The 21,985-nt window shown below is 60.0% G+C and overlaps 2 protein-coding genes across 3 annotated transcripts; one reads left to right on the top strand and one right to left on the bottom strand.

Annotated features, from left to right (window-relative positions):
* The first annotated feature begins 950 nt into the window (after positions 1–950).
* MFSD12 (major facilitator superfamily domain containing 12) lies at positions 951–14,234 on the top strand. The gene is given in 11 exon segments (XM_031659074.1): positions 951–1,466; positions 7,015–7,230; positions 10,259–10,381; positions 10,384–10,418; positions 10,511–10,580; positions 10,583–10,626; positions 10,971–11,066; positions 12,278–12,535; positions 12,616–12,710; positions 13,855–13,985; positions 14,095–14,234. Coding segments are annotated over 11 exon segments (1,389 nt in total). The 5' UTR covers positions 951–1,168; the 3' UTR covers positions 14,118–14,234.
* Positions 14,235–14,789: 555 nt separating this feature from the next.
* C20H19orf71 (chromosome 20 C19orf71 homolog) lies at positions 14,790–21,765 on the bottom strand. 2 transcript variants are annotated; one of them, XM_017952086.3, is made up of 5 exons: positions 19,493–21,765; positions 18,951–19,071; positions 15,344–15,582; positions 15,136–15,261; positions 14,790–14,988 (listed from the first exon to the last, which is right to left on the bottom strand). In XM_017952086.3, exons 2-5 carry the CDS (start codon positions 18,983–18,985, stop codon positions 14,807–14,809), a joined length of 582 nt encoding a protein of 193 aa, XP_017807575.1. In that variant the 5' UTR covers positions 18,986–19,071; positions 19,493–21,765; the 3' UTR covers positions 14,790–14,806. The 2 variants fall into 2 exon arrangements, with proteins under 2 accessions (XP_017807575.1, XP_003914706.2); XM_003914657.5 differs by lacking the exon at positions 18,951–19,071.
* Positions 21,766–21,985: the final 220 nt, after the last annotated feature.

Genomic DNA, 21,985 nt, shown 5'->3' with positions numbered 1-21,985 from the left:
CTACAGGCGCCACTCCTCGGCCTGTTTTTATTTTTTAGTAGAGACGGGGTTTTTCCACCGTGTTGTAGCCAGGATGGTCTCTGATCTCCTGACCTCGTGGATCCCGCCTGTCTCGGCCTCCCGCAAGTTAGATTCAGGCGTGAGCCACCGCTCCCGGCCTCAAAACCCTGTTTCTTAAAATAAAAGAGGAAAGAAGAGAAAATGCCGCTGGAAGCGAAAGTAGGGCCTGGAGGTAGTGGGAACCGCCCGCACTCCTTGGAGAATCCCTGAAACCCTCAGTCCGGTGACCCGTTCGAGGGAGACGTTGGTTGAGGGGGAGGGTCGCGCGCACAGGCCTCGGAGTCACGGGCGCCTGACTCACTGCGCGCCCCGGGCAACTCCGTTCCTCGCCTGTAAAATGGGAGTAAAATTTGCTCCACCACGTGGGGCTTTTGGCAGGCAACGCTCGTTAAAGGCCAGCTGGTACTATTATGTTGATTACCCCCATTATTACCGTTAGTAACCAATTAGTGTTGTTGCGTCCTCTCCAGATCCCGTCTCTCTAGGTCGGGAAGTCAGCGGACCCCGAGGCCAGCTCGGGCTCGGACCTCCCTGCGACCCCAAACCCAGAGCCCATCCTACCCACTCCACCCCAGCCCGCTGGGCCGTCCAGCTCCGGGTGGACTGGGGTGGCGCGGGCCTGGAGGCGGGGTCTGGGTGGGAGCCGGCGGTGCCCCCTGGTACATTTCCCTCCCCCGGTCTAAGGGGGTGCCGGCCACTGACGCGGAGCGCTAGGGGGTCGCCCTCATACCCGGCGGGCGCTAGGATCGCACGGGCGCCCGGCGTAGAGGCGGAACCAGCCCTGCGGCCACGCCCCTCTCCGCTCTCCTTGGCGATTGGCTGCGGTTCCCCGGGACGCGGCTCCAATTGGCTCAGGCGCCGGAACCGCCCCGCCCCTCCCCGCCCGGCGCAGTCTCCGGACTCTGGGGCCCGGCAGCCGCAGAGTCCAGCCTGGGGCGGACGCCGCAGACGCGGGTGCGGGCGCGGCCGGAGGAGAGCGGGGCGCGGAGTGCGGAGTGCCCGGCGCGTGTTGGGCGTCCCCGGCGCCTCTCCCGACGGCACCCCCGAAGGCCTGGCCCCGGTACCCTCCGCGGAGCCCGGGGGTGGGGGGCGCGTGCCCGGCGCCGCAATGGGCCCGGGACCCCCAGCGGCCGGAGCGGCGCCGTCCCGGCGGCCGCTGTCCCTGGTGGCGCGGCTGAGCTACGCCGTGGGCCACTTCCTCAACGACCTGTGTGCATCCATGTGGTTCACCTACCTGCTGCTCTACCTGCACTCGGTGCGCGCCTACAGCTCCCGCGGCGCGGGGCTGCTGCTGCTGCTGGGCCAGGTGGCCGACGGGCTGTGCACACCCCTCGTGGGCTACGAGGCCGACCGCGCCGCCGGCTGCTGCCCCCGCTACGGCCCGCGCAAGGCCTGGCACCTGGTCGGTAAGCGTCCCGGCCCCGCCACCTGTCAGGCAGTCCCTCGGAGACTCCGCGACCCGGCAGCCTCCTCCCTCTGACCCGCCACCCCCTGTCTGCCTGCCCGGGATCGGAGTCTCCCCTCGGTCTGTCTGTCCGGTGGCCGGAGCCCCCCTGCACTGTCTGTCCACGGCCTTAACCTCCCTATTTCTCTGCCCTATGGGCTGAGTCTTCACCCCTCTGTCTGTCCCATGGCCAGAACCTTCCCTACCTGTCTGTCTGTGCCCACGGCCTGAGCCTCCTCCATCAGTCCCACCACCCTGTCCCCTCTGTCTGCCTGCCTGGGGCCTAAGTCTTCCCTGTGTGTCTGCCCCATGAGCTGAGTCTTCACTTATCTGTCTGTTCTGTGGCCTGAGCCTCCTGCCTCTGTCTGACTACCCAGTGGTCCCTCTGTGGTGTCACTCCTGAACCTCCCCTGCCTATCCCACCATCCAGCCTCCCCCGTCTATCTTTCTGCCCATGGCCTGAGCCGCCCCCATCTCTCTGACTGTGCAGGGCCTCCCCCATGTGTCCAACCGTGCAAGGCCTCTCTATCTGCCTGAGCCGTGAGCCTCCCCTGTCTGTCTGCTTAACTGCCCCGTATCCCTTTTGTCTGTCCCTTGGCCCAGCCTCCCCTGTCTGTCTGCCTCAGAGCTGCTGTCTGACCTGCAGGGCCTTCACCATCTGACTACATGACTTCCTAGTGTCAATGCCTTTGTCCGTCTGACCCCCCGGGCCGCCCTGAACCCTTTGGAGAGTTGGTGGTGCCTCCTCTCAGTCTGTCTAGCCTGAGCTCATCTATTAGGGTGACCAACCGGGACAGCTATGGCTGAGGGACAGTCAGGCTGCCTAGAGCCTCCTGTCTCTGTCTGTCCTGCCAGGGCAACCTGGTGCGTGGGCGGTTGGAGGGTGCTGCCCCGGAGTTGAGAGTTCGGAGCCGCCTGGGTGGGACTGGAGGGTCAGGGGTCTCTGCCCTGTTCTTGCATTGCCTCTGTCTGTCTGGCCAGGGTCAGGGACCCCCCTAGGTCTGGGGGAGGTGCCCTGATTAGAGAGGGCTGTTGGGAGGGCAGGAGGCCGGCGTCATGGGCTGGGTCACCCTGCCCCGGTGCCCATCGATAAGACTGCAGGACTGCCTCCCAGCGGCCCTCCTCTCCCCGCCCGGACCCTGGGCCTGAAGATTAGCCGGCCTCCTTCCCTGCTCTTCTTGCCCTCACAGAAGTGCCGGCTGCGTCCTGGCATTTGGGACACACAGGGCATTTCAGGAGGCAGGGCCAGGAATCCTGCTCAGTTCTTGGAATTCCAGGCTGCAGGAGGGGCAGGCCGGTGCCTCCTCACCCTTGGGAACAATGACTGAGGTGGGTGGTTGGCCCCAGGGTCTGGGTGTTGACATTTTTTGCAAGAGGCAGTGGATCTCCAGTGGTGTGAGGGCGCAGGCCCAGCAGGAGGCACAACTTGAGGACTGGATTTTCATGTTTCCTATGTCTGGGCTATTCCCGGGTCACCTGAGGTGGCGGCAGACAGGGAGGGGACCGGCTGTCCCTTCCCCTGAGTGGAGCCCAGGGCTCCAAATTCCTCTTTGATCATAATAGTTGGATAAGCTCTTTGACAGATGCACAAGATAATTTCTGGGCAGGGCGGGCGCGGTGGCTCACTCCTGTCACCCCAGCACTTTGGGAGGCCTCCTCACCTGAGGTCAGGAGTTTGAGACCAACCTGGCCAACATGGCAAAACCCTGTCTCTACCAAAATACAAAAATTAGCTGAGTGTGGTGGCACGTGCCTATAATCCCAGCTACTCAGGAGGCTGAGGTGGGAGAATCATTTGAACCTGGGAGGCAGAGGCTGTAGTCAGCGGAGATCACGCCACTGCACTCCAGACACAGCGAGAGTCTGTCTAAAACAAAACAAAACAAACAACAACAACAAACCCAAACAAGAAAACAAACAGAAAAAGTAACTGAAGGCTTTATGTTTTTCCAAAGCAGGCTTTTGGGAATGGGTGTTCCAATCGGACACCAAGGCCTCCAACGTCACCCCTCTTCCCCGCCTTGGGGAGGGGGCACCTGCCCCGGGAGCTGAGAGTCGGGGGCCACCTGGGTGGGCCTGGAGGGTCTGTTGGGAGCAGAAGCCCATGCAGCTGCTCTTGATGCCTGAGCAGGTGACTTGAGTGAAGGTCACCGTGGCAATGGCACCCACTTCTGTATTTCACCCCCAAGTCTGGGGCTGGTGGCTAAGGACTCGCTTTGCCCCTTAACAAGTCCTGGGGGGCTCCCCCCAATCCTGAGAGGACCCTCAGACTCAGACACAAACAGTCCTATGGGTGAGCAGGTGGCACAAATGGGCTTCAGAAGGAAGGACATTAGCTTTGAGGTATTGAAGGATGGGTAGGAGTGTGTGGAGAGGCGCATTCCAAGTAGCAGAAGCAGCTGTGGAAAAGGTAGGACCAGTCCTCACTTTGAAGCTGCGGAAGCAGGAAGTGGTTCAGAGTAGACGGAGCTTTTGCTGGTGCCACACGTGAACTCTATCCCCACAGCAGCCTGTGGGGCAGGAACTTACTTTCTTTTTGTTTTTTTTATTGTTGAGACAGAGTCTCACTCTGTTGCTCAGGCTGGAGTGCAGTAGCGGGATCTTGGCTCACTGCAACCTCCGCCTCCCGGATTCAAATGATTCTCGTGCCTCAGCCTCCCAAGTAGCTGGGATTATACGCACGTGCCACCAAAGCCGCCTAATTTTTTTATTTTTAGTAGAGACAGGGTTTCACCATATTGTCCAGGCTGGGCTTGAACTCCTAACCTCAAGTGATCTGCCTGTCTCAGCCTCCCAGAGTGCTGGGATTACAGGTGTGAGCCACCACGTCCCCATGGGCAGCAACTTTCACTACCCTTCTTTGTCTTTTTTTTTTTTTTTTTTTGAGATGGAGTCTTGATTTGTCGCCCAGGCTGGAAGGCAGTGGCGTGATCTCGGCTCACTGCAACCTCTGCCTCCTGGGTTTAAGTGATTCTCCTGCCTCAGCCTCCCGAGTAGCTGGGACTACAGGCGCGTGCCACCACGCCCGGCTTATTTTTGTATTTTTAGTAGAGGCAGGGTTTCACCAATTTGGTCAGGCTGGTCTCGAACTCCTGACCTCAGGTGATCTATCCGCCGCGGCCTCCCAAAAGTGCTGGGATTATAGGCGTGAGTCACCGCACCCAGCCTCTTCTTTTCCTTTCTTTCTCTTTTTGTTTCATTTCTTTTCATTGTTTTTTTCTTTCTTTTTTTTTTCTTGACAAGGTCTCGCTCTGTCGCCCAGACTGGAGTGCAGTGGCACGATCGTGACTCGCTGTAGCCTCGACCTCCTGGGTTCAAGCGATCCTCCCACCTCAGCCTCACAAAGTGCTGGGATTACAGGGATGGGCCACCACTCCTGGCCACAATCCCTGCTTTCTGAAAACTGAGGCCTAGAGAGGCACAGTCACTTGCCCAAGCTCCCCCTGCCAGGCAGCCTGGCCCCAGCAATGGTTAACCCAGACTGGCCAGCAGGAACAGGGAGTCCGGCCAGGAAGAGACCTTCTCACCGGAGTCCACAGTTCGTGCTCTGCCCCCGGATGACCCCGCCAGGACCCCGGGAATCCGCGTAAACCCTCCCAGGCCCTAGTTCCAGGGAAGCCAGCAGCAGAGGCTGCCTTTGGTTTCACTTCCCCATTCCAGTTCTCCGGGGGCTGGCCCAGCGTCTGGGGGTGAGGTCATCTCTGGAGCCTGGAGGGAGGAAGGAGGTCCTGCCGCCAGGCTTGGTGGTACAGGGGCCCTTCCAGGTGCCCCAGGCTGGGAGGAGAGGAGTACAGGGCTGCAGGGAAGGAGCCTGGCTCCGGCTCACTCTAGGGGCCTCAGTTTTCCCATCTGGAAAATGAGGATCATGACACCCACGTCTCTAGGCTGTGTCAGAGCCACTATTGTTTTTCACTGCTCAGAAGATAGTGAAGGAACAGCCTGTACGGTGCCTCACGCCTGTCATCCCAGCACTTTGGGAGGCTGAGGCAGGTGGATCACTTGAGGCCAGGAGTTCGAGTTCAGCCTGGCCAACGTGGTGAAACTCCATCCCTACCAACATCAGCTGGATATGGTGGCGGGCGCCTGTAATCCCAGCTACATGGGAGGCTGAGGTGGGAGAATGACTTGAACCCGGGAGGCGGAGGCTGCAATGAGCTGAGATCTGTACTCCAGCCTGGGCCACAGAGTGAGACTCTGTCTCAATAAAAAAAAAAAAAAAAAAAGGCGGGGGGCAGGGCCTCACCCCTAAAACCCCACCCCTTGGGAGGGCCAGGGTAGGTGGATCACCTGAGGTCAGGCGTTGGAGACCAGCCTGGCCAACGTGGTGAAACCCTGTCTCTACTAAAAATACGAAAATTAGCTGGGCGTGGTGGCAGGTGCCTGTAGTCCCAGCTACTCGGGAGGCTGAGGCATGAGAATCACATGAACCCGGAGGCAAAGGTTACAGTGAGCCAAGATCTCGCCAGTGCACTCCAGCCTGGGCGACAGAGCAAGACTCTCTAAAAAAGTGGAGATATTGAAGTGCCTGAGTTCCATACTGGGTCTCCCCAGGCCCCTCAGAAGCTGCTGTCTGCAGAGGAAAGCCGCCAGGAAGCTGGCAGACAGACAGACAGAGAATTCTCTGGTGCGCTGAAGGGTGAAGTAGGAGCTGCAAGGGCCAGGAGAGAGGTGTTTGAGGAGGTGACATTCCCGTTGAACCCAGAGGTGAAAAGAAGCCGGTCTTGCTAAGATGTGAGAGAAAGAGAGCTCCAGGCAGAGGCACGTCCATGCAAAGGCCCTGGGGCAGGACCGCCTGGGGTGTTGGAGGAACAGTGAGGAGACGTGCATGGCTGGAGCAGAGAGAGAAGAGGGAGAGGGCAGGGCAGGGCAGGACAGGGCACAGAGGGAACAGGGCAGGTCGCAAAGGGCCCTGTGGGCTGCAGGGAGGATCTTACATTTGTTCCAAGGTATCTTAGGGGTTTTTTCTGAGGATGTGAAGAACCAGGGCTTGGCACAGCAGATCTCGGGTTGGGGGCAAGTGCTATTTCCAGAATGTCCCTGGAGGCCTGGACGCCACAGTGTTATAGGGAGTGGTCACCTTAGGAGCTGACAGGGACAGCGGAGCTCAAGGAGGGCAGGGTCCAGCCCAGCCCCGCCCAGCCCTACCTGGGCCTCCCGCTTCCCGAGGCCCCATGGGAGGCTTGTCAGTGGCTGAGGGGGAGGAGCCGGGGGAGGCTGTGGCTGTAACCGGGGCACCTGTTGGGGGCAGGTTTCCGGGGGACCCCCTGCACCCGGATTCTTCTGACTTACAGGCTGAGCCCAGGTACCTGGTATCAGATTCCCCTTTTGTCACCAGGGCCATAAGCCTGGGGGACCCCAGCTGCAGACCCTCCCTCGTGCGTGACTGTGTGCATGGGAGGGGCATCTTCGTCTGCGCCTCGGTTTCCCTCTCTCCTCCCTCCGTGTCCCCACCCCGGGAGCCCTGGCTGGTGTGGGACGGCCCCATGACTGACCACCCCACCCGTCCACAGGCACCGTCTGCGTCCTGCTGTCCTTCCCCTTCATCTTCAGCCCCTGCCTGGGCTGCGGGGCGGCCACGCCCGAGTGGGCTGCCCTCCTCTACTATGGCCCGTTCATCGTGATCTTCCAGTTCGGCTGGGCCTCCACACAGATCTCCCACCTCAGCCCATCCCGAGCTCAAGCCACCACCCACCACCATGAGAAGGTGGAGCCTCACAGCACTCCAGGTGGCTTGGGCACCCTCCCCCGTGGCAGGGCCCTGGCCTCAAGCGTGACAGTCAGTGGGGCCACGAATTCAGGTGGCCAGAGACTCAAGAAGCTCTCGAGACCAGGGCAGTCTTTGCGTTTATTTTTATTTTTATTTATTTTTGCACGGAGTCTGCCCCTGTTGCCCAGGCTGGAGAGTGCAGTGGCTGGATCTCAGCTCACTGCAAGCTCCACCTCCCCAGGTTTACATTTCATTCTCCTGCCCCCAGCCTCCCCGAGTAGCTGGGACTACAGGCCTCGCCCCACCTCACCCGCTAATTTTTTGTATTTTTTAGTAGAGATGGGGTCACCTGGCTAGCCAGGATGGTTCCCACCCTCCTGACCTCGTGGATCCGCCTGCCTCGCCTCCCTCCCAAAGTGCTGGGATTACAGGCTTGAGCCACCGCCTGCCTTATGTTTATTTTTTTGGAGAGGGAGGTCTCACTCTGTTGCCCAGGCTGGAGTGCAGTGGTGTGATCTCAACTTACTGCAGCCTCAACCTCCTGGACTCAAGTGATCCTCCTGCCTCAGCCTCCTGAGTAGCTGGGACTACAGGAGTGTGCCACCACATCCAGCTGTTTTTTAAAGGTTTTGTAGAGATGGGGTCTCACTTTATTGCCCAGGCTGGTCTTGAACTCTTGGGCTCAAGCGATCCTCCTGCCTTGGCCTCCCAAAGTGCTGGGATTATAGGTGTAAGCCACCACACTCGGCCATCACACATTTCTCCTGTCACAGTTTTTGGGGGTCAGGAGTCTCCATGGCTGAGCTGGGGGGAGAGGGGTGTAGTGCTTCAGGGTCTGTCTCGAGCCTGCATTCAAGGGGTTGTCCCGGGTTAGGGTCTTAGGGAAGGCTGGGGGCGGTCCCTCCTCTGTGCTCACGTGGTTGGTGGCGGAATTTGCCGTCTTGCACCTGTGCAGATCATGGTGGCCGGCTGCTGCTTCTGAGGCCAGCAGGGGGAATCTCTGATCCCAAGAAGTCCTAAGTCCTTTCTCCCAAAGGATGGCCTGATTTGGCCAGGCCCACCCACAGTAGTCTCCCTCGAGAGAATCTCGCTCTGTCGCCCAGGCTGGAGTGCAGTGGTACGATCTCCGCTAATTTTTTTTTTTTTTTTTTGTATTTTTAATAGACACAGAGTTTCCCCGTGTACCATGTTGGCCAGGCTGGTCTCAAACTCCTGACCTCAGGTGATCTGCCTGTCTTGGCCTCCCAAAGTGCTGGGATTACAGGTGTGAGCCACCGTGCCTGGCCTGTTTTGTTTTGAGACAAGAAGTTCACTTAATACCAGGCTGGAGTGCAGTGAAAGAGTCCGCCACTGCAAGCTCCTCGGCCTCCCCTGAGTTCAGAGCGAGGCTCTCCTGCTCGCTCAAATAGCTGGGAGAGCCCCAAGAGCCACCTCCTGCCATTTTTGTGAGCTAGAGATGGGATTTCTCACGGTTGGCTGGTAGGCTGGAAGCCAACTCCTGACCTCAGGATTCAGCTCTTCCCCTGCCTCCCCAAAGTGCTAGGGATGACAGGCATGAGCCACCCGGCTGACCAGTAATCTCCCCTGTGATATGTCCCGAAAGCTGGACCAAGGTCTTGGTTACCGATGTCCAAGAAAGTCCCTTTCCCTCTGCCATAGAACGCCACTTAGCCCGCCAACCTTGGTGGTAGTGTCCATGCGGACTTACAGGTCCTGCCGCCACGGGAGGGGATGGGACGGCAGGCCTCTGTGGGCTGCCTTGTAATTCTTCTGCTGACCAGGCGCTGTGGTCAATGCCTGGTAATCCCAGCACCTTGGGGAGGCCAAGGCGCAGGATCACGCAGGTCAGGAGATCAAGACCATCCTGGCTAACATGGTGAAACCCCGCCTCTACTAAAAATACAAAAATTAGCCACAGGTGGCGGGCGCCTGTAGTCCCAGCTACTCGGGAGGCTGAGGCAGGAGTAGAATGGCCTGAACCTGGGAGGTGGGAGCTGCAGTGAGCCGAGATTGCGCCACGCACCTGTGCCTGGCGACAGAGCGAGACTCCGTCAAAAAAAAAAAAAAAAAGAATTCTTTCTGTTACACCTGGGTGCGGCAGGTGCCCGGCTTATCCACTCACTTGCTAGAGGCACAGGAAGAGGTTCTTCTGGTTATGAGGATGATGTATTGCGCACCTGCTGTGTGCCTGGCATAGTTCTAGGCCCTTAACATGAATCTCAACTTCCTTAACCCTACCCTCCCTGTGAGGTGGGAGGGGGGAACTGTTCTCTCCCACGTACTCCAGAGGAGGGCTCGCCCCCAGCTAGTGCCCAAAGCCAGGGTCCACACAGCGCCTCTGTGTCGGAGGAGCTCGCCCCTACATCTGACCGTGCATCACCAGCTCCGCTTCTACTCTGGCCTCCTCCCCCCCACCTCCCCCGACTGAGCCCTCTATTATGCCATGAGACAGGTGCAGGCGCTAACGACACGGGCTGCCCACGCCCAGGGCCCCTAGAGGGCCCAGCCGACCGGGACCAGACCCCGCACTTTCCTACGTGCCATCGCTTGCCAGCCGGGACCTCCTGCTGTGCCTTCACGTGGCCTCTGGAGGTGGCATGGTTCCCGCTTTCAGAAAGAGACTGATTCGTGGTGGGATTCTGAGGCCCCCCTGGGGGGGCTCCATGCCTGGCCGGGCTGCGGGCAGGGGCCGGCCTGGATGCTTCTAGACCAGGGAGCCCTCGCCCTGTAGCCGTCCAGCATCTGGGGAAGAATTCTCGAAATCTGGCTTGTGAGTCTCTGGGTTCTCAGACTTTTGGGTTGTAGCGTGGACTCCGCTTGGCTGAGTCACTGCACCCTGGTCCTAGGCACGAAGCAGGGAGTTGCGGGTCACAGCTGTCCTGCGTTAGATAATGTGCGGGCTGGGGAAATGGAGGCCAGCATGGGTTTCCTGGAGGCCACAGTGTGACGGTGGCCAGAATCACCCATCAGTCAGGGGTTCCCCAGGCTGCTTTGACGGCGCAGCCATGCGGGGAAGAAGTGGCCCGGGGTCCTGGCGTCTCATTGAGTCCCTGCTTGCCTGTCCGCCAGGTACGCGTTCACCGTGGTGGCCAACATCACCGCCTATGGCGCCGCCTGGCTCCTGCTGCACCTGCAGGGCTCGTCACGGGTGGAGCCCACCCAGACGACATCGGGCCACTCAGCTGGGGCCAGATGCCTATGTTCCGGGTGAGCTGGAGCCCGGGTGGGTCGCCTGAAGTCCTCAAGCCTGGGATAGGGGCTGGGCCAGCCGCCACTGACGGCTTCCGCCGGGTCCCCAGAACCTGTCCCTGCTGGTGGTGGGTGTCGGCGCCGTGTTCTCACTGCTGTTCCACCTGGGCACCCGGGAGAGGTGCCGCCGCACGTGGGAGGAGCCGGCCAGCACACCCCCTGTTGGGTTCTCGGCCACGCCTGGGCAGCCCCCTGCTGCTCTTGGAAGCACTGGTTCGGGAGCCGCTTCACCAGGTGCTGCTGGGGGCGGCCATGGGACCTCCTCCCACCCCAATCGGCCTTTGCTCTGTGAGTGCCGCGCCCAGACACAGAGCACGCTGGTGCAGCCCACACCCAAAGTGCATCACTCATCAAGCTACCGCCTCCTCTCCCCGCCCACCCTACCGCAGTCACTACCAATGGATCAAATGCCAGCTGCAGGGCGCCACCACCCCGGCCCTCCCCGTGCCCCTGCTGGTGGGAGGGAGAAGGCCCTCCTGGATCCCCTGCCAGTCCTCTGTCTGCCCACAGGTGGGCGTGCTGTACATGACCACTCAGGCTCATCGTGAACCCGTCCCAGACCCACATGGCCATGTATTCTCACTCTACTCCCTCCACCTGCCCAAGGTGAGCGGGTTGGGGTGGGGATGCTGGGATGGGACGTTCTTGGCCTGGCGAAACATGACTGACACGCCTGGTTTGCCCCCAAGAGAAGTTCATCGCCACCATCTCCCCTGGTGATGTACCTCAGCCGGGCTTCTCCCTCCTCTTCCCATGAAGCCTCCATCAACAAGAGAATCATGAAATCCAATGGGACCGCTGGGGCAGAGGACAAGCTCCTGCCTAGATCCCACCCACCCGGCTCCAGCCTTGGATGCTTCCAGGCCTCCAAGTTCCCACCTTGCAGAAGCCTCTAGATCTAGGCCGGGCATGGGTGGCTCACGCCTGTGATCCCAGCACTTTGGGAGGCCAAGGCGCTATTCACCAGGTCAGAGACGGGGCTAATGCAGGAAACTGCCTCTACCAAAAAATACAAAACAAAATTAGCCGGGCGAGGTGGCTGGTGCCTGTAGTTCAGCTACTTGGGAGGCTGGAGGGTGGGAGAATGCTGAACCCGAGGTGGAGCTTGCAGTAAGCCAAGATCGCCACTGCACTCTAGCCTGGGTGACGGAGCAAGACTCCATCTCAAAAAAAGCCAGTCAAGCGCGGGTGGCTCACGCCTGTGTAATCCCAGCACTTTGGGAGGCCGAAGCCAGCGGATCATGAGGTCAGGAGATCGAGCATCCTGGCTAACATGGTGAAATCTCCCTGCCTCTACTAAAAATACAAAAAATTAGCCGGGCGAGGGTTATGGGCACTTGTAGTCCCAGCTACTCGGGAGGCTGGGAGGCAGGAGAATGGCGCGGGAACCTGGGAGGCGGGAGCCTGCAGTGAGCCTGCACGCCACTGCACTCCAGCCTGGGGCTACAGACAGAGACTCCGGCCTCAAAAAAAACCCCAGATCTGTGTAGGAACGAGGAATTCTGGGACCCTGGCTTCTGCGTGTCTCAAGTTCATACTCTTGCGGCTGCAGAGCTCTGGTGCTTTCTGTCCACCCTGTGCAGCTACTGAAGGCATGAAATGTGGCCGCAGGGACTGAGCCGAGTCCGTCATTTGCTTTCGTTGTAACTGACCTGCCTTTAGGCAGAGTAGCCACGTGTCTGCAGCCGCTGCGGTGTGGACAGAAAGCACAGCTCCGGCATGGAGGGTCTGCTGAGCCTCGGACTTGTCCAGGGCCAGAGCCCGGCCTCCTGAGGGACCATCCAGCTCATGCCCCTTGTTTGCTGGGGTGGAGGTAGGGGTGGCAGGTTGAAGACCAGAGAGGGCCAGCACCAGGCTTGGGGGCACCCAGTGGTATGGGCCTGACCCCGGGGCTGTCCCTACAGATGACCTACTTCTCGGGCCTCCTGGTGATCCTGGCCTTTGCTGCCTGGGTGGCGCTGGCGGAGGGGCTGGGCGTGGCCGTATACGCAGCGGCTGTGCTGCTGGGTGCTGGCTGTGCCACCATCCTCGTCACCTCGCTGGCCATGACAGCTGACCTCATCGGTCCCCACACGGTAGGGCTGGTAGCCGGGCTGGGGAGGCTGGGGCCTAGATCTCAGGATGCACGCTGACCACCTTGCCTGTGTCTCCACAGAACAGCGGGGCGTTCGTGTACGGCTCCATGAGCTTCTCGGATAAGGTGGCCAACGGGCTGGCAGTCATGGCCATCCAGAGCCTGCACCCTTGCCCGTGAGTGCCGCTGTTCATTCATTCATTTTTCCTTCCTTCATCCATTCTTGTGTTCAGTAAGAGGGTATTGAGCGCCTGCTGTGTGCCCAGCAGTGTTCTGGGTCGGGCGAGCCAGCTGTGGACCAAAGACACCTGCCCCAATGAGAGTCATAGACCAGGGCGACCTCTCATTTCTTCCACTGGGCACTTCATTTATTCATTCAACAAACGCTGGGTCTGTGTGTGCAGTGCTGACAACACTGTACAGAAATCTATCAGGGGTGGACCCAGCTGGAAGGGAGCCCCGAGTTTGTGTAAACCAGACCCATAGAACTCAGGGTTCAGACACGGATGGTTCTAGACCACAGCATCACGGCATTCATGCCTGTAGAGGCTCAGGGCCTGGAAACCAAAGCTGGTCTGGGCCTGGGGTAGAGCCAACCCTGTGAATAGTCACAGAGGTGAACGTGTGGTCGGGACCGGCATGGGTGGTGTGTAAAGGTGAACGCTCAGAGAAGCCTGGCCAGCCAGGGCAGGAAGCCAGGGAGGGCTTCTTGGAGGAGGTGACATGGACCTGACACCTGCAGGATGTCAGAGCGTTCCAGGCCAAAGCCCTGGGCAGGACCACAGCTGGCGTGTTGGAGGAACAGGGAGGAGGCCCATGTGGCTGGAGCAGAGGGAGGAGGGGAGGGCAAGGAGGGGACAGGGCAGGTCGTGCAGGGCCTGGTGGGCCATGGGGAGGACTTGGGCTTTGACCCCAAGGACAGTGGGTGCCATGGAGATCTGTGGGCAGAGGAGGGACAGGCCCTGACCCAGGCGCTCAAAGACGCCCTCTGGTGGCCGCTGCCGGGAGGACAGCTGGTGGGGGACAGGGTGGAGCCTGGGACCAGGGCGGAGGGGACTGGGCGGGTGCAGGTGGGCCATGCTGGAGCTGGACGTGGGGAGACAGGGACGGGGAGACGTGGTGGATTCGGGATGGACGCTGGAGGCAGGGCCAACAGGACTGGCTGAACTGTTGGGTGTGGGACAGGAGGGAGGGAGTTGCGGGGACCCCAGCTCCTGGCTTGGACAGGATGGAGCCGCCCTCGGGTGGGAGGGGAGGAACAGGTTCAGCTGAGGTGGGGGGTCCCCGCGGTGCCTACTCAGCCCCCGCCTCCTCCCACAGCTCGGAGCTCTGCTGCAGGGCCTGCGTGAGCTTCTACCACTGGGCGATGGTGGCCGTGACGGGCGGCGTGGGTGTGGCCGCTGCCCTGTGTCTCTGCAGCCTCCTGCTGTGGCCCATCCGCCTGCGACGCTGTGAGTCCCGGCGCACCCCTCCCTCCCCAGAGACTGACCACACCGGGGTGGGGGTAGGCGTGGGCCGCACCCCACCCTCCCTAATGCCATTTCCACCCCTCCCTTGCAGGGCACCCTGACGCCCGGCCCTGATTCCTGATGGTCTCCTGCACCTGTGCAAGGGAACCACGAGGATGTCCCCCGGGGCCTCGAGGAGAAGCCCCCACTGCCCCTCGCTCTCCTCTGGACCCCCACCCTCCATCCTCACCCCAGTCCTGGGGATGGGGTCGGGTGAGGGCAGCAGGGAGGCCTGCCAGGGCCTTGTGAATGCAGGGGCTTGCAGGGACCCCTGGGCTTTGAGGGTGCCCCATTCTCAACTCCAGCCCAGCCCTGTGGAGGATTTGGGGTGCCCCTCTCGGCAGGAAGTAGGAATCCCAGAAGGATCTGGGGGAACCCTCATCCTGAGTTCAGTCCAGTTCACCCCTCACCTCTGGCCTGGGGGTCTCCAGATGCTGCCAGGGCCCCCTCAGGATGGCTGGGACCTAGAGGAGACCCCGTCACGGGGTGGTGGGCTGGGCCTGGACCCCGCCGTGGTGGGCAGCAGGACTGCCCAGTAGGCTTGGTGGACTCTGCTGGCAGCGAATAAAGAGATGACGGCGGCCTGGCTCCTGTCTGCCTGGGGGTCCCTGGGCAGGGGTAGCCTGGGCATCGCAGCCCTGCCCTAGTTGTGGGCAGCCGGCGAGCCCAGCATCTGCTTCTGCCCCAAGCCTCTGGTCCCCGGGACGAGGTTAGTGCCCCCTCATCTGGGTGCAGAAAGACAGTGGGTGCGTCGTGGCATGCGTTTATCGGGGCATGGGCGTGGAGGAAGGCAGGGGCCGCTGGCAGGTGGAGGGGCAGTACGGCTCCAGACCCCACTCCCGGTAGTTCTGGGTGGTGCCAGGCGGGCGCTGGGGCGCCGACAGGGAGGGCACGTAGTCTGATGCCCTCCACAGCGGCTCCACCCCGTACTGCTTCCTGTTGATCACTGTAGATGGGACCCGGGTCACTCTGTGCCCCCACCTCCTCACCATTGGCCAGCAAGGGGCCCCCAGACCTCCCTGGCGGTTTCACCCTGGCCTAGGTGGCCTCGTCCCCCAGGCTTCCCGGGGACCCGCCCCGCACTTGGCCTCACCATATTCCTTGCCCCGGATTGGCCTGTCTTTCCACAGCGTGCTCCCCCACCGGGTGCTGGGGACCTGGTACTGGGCAGGGATGATGGGGTCGTGCCAGGTGGTCTCCCGAAGGTGCTGGGTGTAGGCTGCGGTGGGGTGGGGGCTGGCGGTCATTCCTGTCCCCCTCCAGCAGGCCCGGTGCCCAGGGCGGGGAGGACAGGTACTCACCCGATGGCATGCTGTGCTCACGGCGTTGGTAGCAGCCGTGCCAGCGGTTGTAGGCCTCGCGGAAGGGGCTGGCCGGGTCCAACGGCAGGTTGTACCAGGCCTCCCGGGTGTCCGAGTTGGTCAGGCCTGTGTACCACAGCTGGCCGGCTGCGTCGCGTCCCATGGGTGTGTACTTCCAGCGTGTGGCCTGCCTGATGGCCAGTGGCCAGCGGGGACCCTCCAGGGACAGGTAGTGATCGCTGAGAGTGGGCAGGGGGCAGAGACTGAGCTCATCTCTACAGCGAGTGCTCTGATCCCTCTGCGATGTCTGCCAGGGTGGATGTAGAGGCCTGGCCCACGGCGTAGGGCCTTCCTCCCTCGCCACTTGGTGTCTGTCCTTCAGCCCTGGATCCCCCACCCCAGAGTGGGTGGCAGAGGAGAGAGGCTGACTCCCCCTCTCCCCACACGTCCCACCCCAAGCACCCAAGTCAGCACTAAACCTTTCTGCTCTGAGCTTTTCGTGCCTGGAGAAGAGGGAGGGGAAGAGGACGAGGGCCCTGGCTACTCCTGGGTTCCTATAGTCCTTGTCCAGCCTGCAAGACCTACAAGTCCCTTCCTTTGGGAAGCCCCCCTGGCCTAGAGGTGCACCAGGAAGAAGTGGTCTGGGGCTGGCACTGAGCCATGGCCCAGGGAGGACTGGGGGACGCACTAGGCCAGGTGTGCGGCTCACACCTGTAAACCCGGCACTTTGGGAGGCTGAGGCAGGTGGATCACTTGAGGTCAAGAGTTCAAGACCAGCCTGGCCAGCATGGCAAAAACCCCATCTCTACTAAAAATATGAAAATTAGCCAGGCATGGTTGGGGGTGCCTGTAATCCCAGCTACACGGGAGGCTGAGGCAGGAGAATCACTTGAATCTGGGAAGTGGAGGCTGCAGTGAGCCGAGATCGTGCCACTGCACTCCAGCCTGGCTACAGAGTGAGACTGTCTCAAAAAGAGAAAAGACTCAAAGATGTTTGATGCTTTGGCCTTGCTCTTGGGAATATGTCCCAAGAAACCCCAGAGAACAAGGTTGTTGGCCCCAAGATAGCCTGGCAGGGCTCAAAACAATCTCACCTGTGCCCTGCACGGAAAGCCTGGTTCCAGGTCTCATGGCAGGAACTCGGCTTAAATCCTGACTAGACTCCCAGGTGCCCACAGAACATGGGAGTAGCCTGGCCAGTTACGGAGCCTGTTTGAAGGACACCACGTAGACTCGGCTTTTCCACTAGAAAGGCAATTTCAAGATCTGGGGAACCTCGCCCTTTTCAAATGAATTGCAAAACACATGTAGCTTTTAAAACGCAATTAAAACAGCACAAAATTGGCCGGGCGCAGTGGCTCACGCCTGTAATCCCAGCACTTTGGGAGGCTGAAGCGGGTGGATCACATGAGCCCAGGAGTTCGAGACCAGCCTGGCCAACATGGTGAAACCCCGTCTCTACTAAAAATACAAAAATTAGCCGGGCGTGGTGATGGACACCTGTGGTCCCAGCTACTTGGGAAGCTGAGGCAGGAGAATCTCTTGAACCTGGGAGGCGGAGGTTGCAGTGGAGATTGTGCCATTGCACTCCAGCCTGGGTAAGAGAGAGAGACTCCATCTCAAAACAGACAGACAAAAAGTAATTAAAACAGCACAGAATAACATTTGATGAGAAATGGGCCCCCTCACCACTGCTGTCGGCCCCGTACCCACCTGCCACTCACTACTTTCTGGTGTTTCCTTCCAGGACCAGGTGGTACGTACACCCACCTCCATTATTACCCACTTCCGGGAGCCTGTCCACCGCATCTCCATTTTTTTTTTTTTAAATAGAAATAGGGTCTCGAGGCCGGGCGCGGTGGCTCAAGCCTGTAATCCCAGCACTTTGGGAGGCCGAGACGGGTGGATCACGAGGTCAGAAGATCGAGACCATCCTGGCTAACACGGTGAAACCCCGTCTCTACTAAAAAATACAAAAAACTAGCCGGGCGAGATGGCGGGCGCCTGTAGTCCCAGTTACTTGGGAGGCTGAGGCAGGAGAATGGCGTAAACCCGGGGATCACGAGGCCTGGGCAACCGAGTGAGACGCCTTTTTTTTTTTTTTTTTTTTGAGACAGAGTCTTGCTCTGTCGCCTAGGTTGGAGTGCAGTGGCACGATTTCAGCTCACTGCAGCCTTGACCTCCTGGGCATAAGTTATCCTCCCACCTCAGCCTCCCAAGTAGCTAGCATTACAGGCACGTGCCACCATGCTTGGTTGATTTTTTTTTTTTTCCAGACGGAATCTTTCCCTGTCACCCAGGCTGGAGTGCAGTGGTGCAATCTTGGCTCACTACAACCTCTGCCTCCTGGGTTCGAGCGATTCTTCTGCCTCAGCCTCCTGAGTAGCTGGGATTGCAGGCACCTGCCACCACACCCAGACTTTTTTTGTATTTTTAGTAGAGACGGGGTTTCCCCATCTTGGCCAGGCTGATCTTAAACTCCTGACGTCATGATCCACCAACCTCGGCCTCCCAAAGTGCAAGGATTACAGCCATGAGCCAGTGCACCCAGCCTTTTTTTTTTTTTGGAGACAGAGTTTCGCTCTTGTTGTCCAGGCTGGAGTGCAATGGCGCCATCTCGGCTCACTGCAACCTCTGCCACCCAGGTTCACGCGATTCTCCTGCCTCAGCCTCCTGAGTAGCTGGGATTACTGGCATGAGCCACCATGCCTGGCTAATTTTGTATTTTTAGTAGAGATGGGGTTTCACCATGTTGGTCAGGCTGGTCTTGAACTCCTGACCTCAGGTGATCCGCCTGCCTCGGCCTCCAAAAGTACTGGAATTACAGGCGTGACTCACTGCACCCGGCAGCCTGGCTGATCTTTTAATTTTTTTATAGAGATGGGGTCTCACAGCTGGGTGCAGTGACTCACGCCTGTAATCCCAGCACTTTGGGAGGCCGAGGTGAGCAGATCATGAGGTCAGAAGATTGAGACCATCCTGGCCAACATGGTGAAACCCCGTCTTTACTAAAAATACAAAAATTCGCTAGGCATGGTGGCACATGCCTATAATCCCAGCTACTTGGGAGGCTGAGGCAGGAGAAAGGCTTGAAGCAGGGAGTCAGAGGCTGCAGTGAGCCAAGAGTGCACCACTGGACTCCAGCCTGGCAACAAGAACGAGAGTCTGTACAAAAAAAAAAAAATACAAAACTGAGCTGGGCATGGTGGCACACACCTGGAGTCCCAGCTACTCAGGAGGCTTGAGACAGGAGAATCCTTGAACTTCGGAGACGGAGGTTGCAGTGAGCCAAGATTGTGCCACTTCACCTTAGCCTGGGCAACAGAGTGAGACTCTGTCTCAGAAAAACAAACAAACAAACAAAAAATTGGGTCTCACTATGTTGCCCAGGCTGGTCTTGAACTCCTGGGCTCAAGTGATCCTCCTGTCTCAGCCTCCCAAAGTGCTGGGATTACAGTGGGCCACCATGCCCAGCCACCATCTTGGTTTAATTTCTTTCCTTGGAAATAGAGCAAAGGGCTTTCACTCTTCTTTTTCATGGCTGCATAGTATTCCATAATTGTTTAAACAATTGCTAATAGACACTGTATTGGGGTGACTTGCATACCTCCAAAATTGCATCTGCTGAGAACCTCCGGACATGGCCTTGTTTGGAAATGGTTTTAGCAGATGCAGCTAAGATGAGGTCAGCCCGTGTTAGGATGGCCCTGAATCCAGTGCCTGACGCCCTTATAAGGAGAAGGAAACTTGGATGCAGACAGGAAGGCCGGGTGAAGACAGAAGCAGAGACTGGGGGCCAAGGAGTGCCTGGGGTTGCCCAGAGCCACCACGGGCTGTGAGAGGTGTGGGACAGACTCCCTCAGCCACAGAAGGGCCCAGGCCCGCACACGCCTGGATTTCAGAGGGTGGATATTTCTGCGGCCGAAGCTCCCAGTGCGTTTGCAGCCCTTGGAAATGGCCACAGACACATTTGTTCTTGGCCTGTCTCCAGGTCTGTGGCCCTCAGAGTGAGCGGCCGCAGGCTGGAGGGGAACAGGAAGAGCTGGAGGGGACTTCACACACGTGAGCCTTTTAGGAATAATGAGTGACACATGCAAGACCCCAAACCAAACCCCATGTAACCTGACACCCAGGGAGGGAGGGGCTCACCTGTAGAGAGGTGCTGGGAAGCTGGCCTCGAGGGTCCCCGAGGGGACATAGGGCCGGGCAGCCTCTCGCCTCAGGGTTTGCATGTCTGCCTGGGTCCCTGGCGCTCCTGCCAGGAAGGCCTCCGAGGCCACTGTTGACAGCATAAAGGCCACCCAGTGTTCCGGCAACAGTGCTGGCGGCTCCCTCCTCCCAGCAGCGGGCGGGGTGAGGTGGCCTCAAGCGAGGGGAGGGCTGGAGAGTCGTTCTGAGTATTTAACAATGGGGGGTGACACAGTGTGGGTGGGCAGGGCCAGGGCCACTGCCAGGTGGGGTCCGTGGCTGTGAGCCCCCAGCTCTACGCACGCCCCACCTGGGGCCTCGCCTCTCCATCTCCACACCCCCTTGAGGGGCTTCTGTCTCCCCCTTGCACCTTCGATCGCAGGAGGCGGTGCCCAGTCAGGGGCGCAGGCACCTGGCACCCCAGCTCCTCTCTCCTCACCCGCTCACACCCAGTCCGTTTGTAAAACACACCCAGGATGAGACCCGCACACGGGGCCTCACAGCAGCACAATTTGTGACAACCCGAGGCGGAGAACACCGAACACCCAGTGAGGGGGAGGGGGCCAGCCATGCGCTGGAATGAGATTCAGCCACCAGGAGGTGAGAAGCTCTGACCCAGGCCACAGTGTGGATGCACCTTGAGGATGTCACGCTCCTCTGAGCCAGACACAGAAGCGCATGCTGTGATCCCACTTCTCTGAAACGTCCAGGACAGGCTGATCCACAGCGGCAGGGAGAGGGCTCGTGGGTGCTGGAACTGGGGAGGCGGACCTGGGGGTGACTAGGTGATATAACGGGGACAGGACTGCCTTCTGGGTGATGAGAATGTTCTGGAATCAGAGGTGGTGGCTGCACGGCGTGGTGAAGGTACTGAACACCACCTCACTGTAAGATGGTAGATTTTGTATTTTACAAAAAAAAAAAAAAAAAAAAAAAACAATATAAAACCCAACAAACATCCAGGAACCTCCTGCCTTGCCTCCTCTGGCTGGGCCTGGCCTCGGGTAGAATCCGGCTTGGGTGGGGGCAGAGCTTACACCCTGGTCTCGGCTTCCCCTGCCCCTGCGTCGGGTCCCCACAGAGCCGACCCTGCCTTTCCCATCTGGACAGGCACCCAGGGGCCCCACTCCCTTGGGGTAAGTGCCAAAGTCCTCCCTGAGGCCCACAAGGCCCTGCCCTCCTCACTCTGTTCCTCCCGCATGCCAGGTGCCGTCCTGTCCCAGGGCCTTTGCATGGCTGTGCCCTCTGCCTCTCACCCAGGTGTCCATGCCTCCTCTAGCCCTGGCTGAAATGCCAGGCTTGCGGTGAGCCCCTGATCCAAGGCCACCCTTTCCCAGGGCCCCTTCCGCACCCTTGTGACGCTGCCGCCTCACTTCCTCATAAGCTCCTGTCTCTGGGCTGTGCCCCCCAGGCCAGCTCCACATGGGCCAGGTCTGCTCAGTTTCATCATCTCCAATGCCCAGGACGGGACCTGCCCCGGCTCCTTCACCATCTTCTCAGGCACCGTACAAGAGCGAGCCTCAAAACTACCTGGGGCCTCCTGGCTGCCAGGCACCCCCCACAGCCTCCCTTGCAGCCCCTGGCCCCCAGGCCTCCTGGCTCCCCCAACCACTTCCCAGCCATTCCTCCTGTTCTCCCAGACCCCGGGGAGGCACCAGCATCCCCTGGGCCAGGCTCCTGCCTCTTGCATCTCTCATTGCAGAACCTGCGGCAGCCTGAGCTTTTCAATTCTCTTTCCCTCTCACTGCACCACCTACGTTCCAGGATCAACAGAAAAGTCGCAAACCGCCCTGCGGGGCCCTTTGTCAGCCTCTCGCTCCATCCGGGCATCTCCCAGCCATGGCCAGGGTCGCCCCAGGAAGTGATGGCCCCACTGGCCTTGGTCTGTCGGGTGGAGTTGACAGCAGAGGCACCTGCCCCAGCATTGCTGAGCGGTCCCCGTGCCCCGCAAGGCCTGACGGATGCTCCCCTGGGGCCCCTCCACCCCTTCTCGGCTGTCCTGGGCTGTGGGGAACCAAAGCCCCCATTTCTACACAAGCTCTGGCCCATCATCATGGGCCCCTCCCACCACAGCCTTCACCCCACTTGCTCTGTCCCTCTTGGTCCCATCTGGCCAGCCCTGGGGGTGAGCTCAGCCCTGCTGCGCCCACCCTCCCTCCCTGATGGGGTCGGGCGAGCACCTCCTCCCGGGAACAGGGCCATCCGGCTGGAGCGCAGGGACTCGCCTGGAGTCCAGTCCTTGGCCCCGCAAGACTGTGGCCGGTGACCCGGCAGACCGGCCCGGGAGGGGTCTCTGCGGCCTTCGAGGGCTGAGTTCCCCATCTGTGAAATGCAGGGCTGGGAAGCCCCTCAGAAGTTGCTTCTGCAGCTCCAGGGCCAGATGGGGACTCTAGGGCAGGTCCGTGTGACCCCACCCGAGCCAGGGACCTAGAGCCAGCCAGCCCCAGCCACACA

This window comes from Papio anubis, chromosome 20 (assembly GCF_008728515.1).
Source record: "Papio anubis isolate 15944 chromosome 20, Panubis1.0, whole genome shotgun sequence".
NCBI lineage: Eukaryota > Metazoa > Chordata > Mammalia > Primates > Cercopithecidae > Papio > Papio anubis.
The sequence above is the reverse complement of the archived record's forward strand: the minus strand, read 5'-3'. Positions and strand labels throughout refer to the sequence as shown.

What these genes read in the sequence shown, in the direction of transcription:
- C20H19orf71 (XM_003914657.5), bottom strand. Translation starts at nt 19,635, where the DNA reads ATGCTGTCAACAGTGGCCTCGGAGGCCTTCCTGGCAGGAGCGCCAGGG. An exon ending in TTCCCAGCACCTCTCTACAG is followed by an intron (nt 15,583 to 19,492) that starts GTGAGCCCCTCC and finishes GCCCACTCTCAG; the next exon opens with CGATCACTACCTGTCCCTGG. An exon ending in AATCCGGGGCAAGGAATATG is followed by an intron (nt 14,989 to 15,135) that starts GTGAGGCCAAGT and finishes TCCCATCTACAG; the next exon opens with TGATCAACAGGAAGCAGTAC.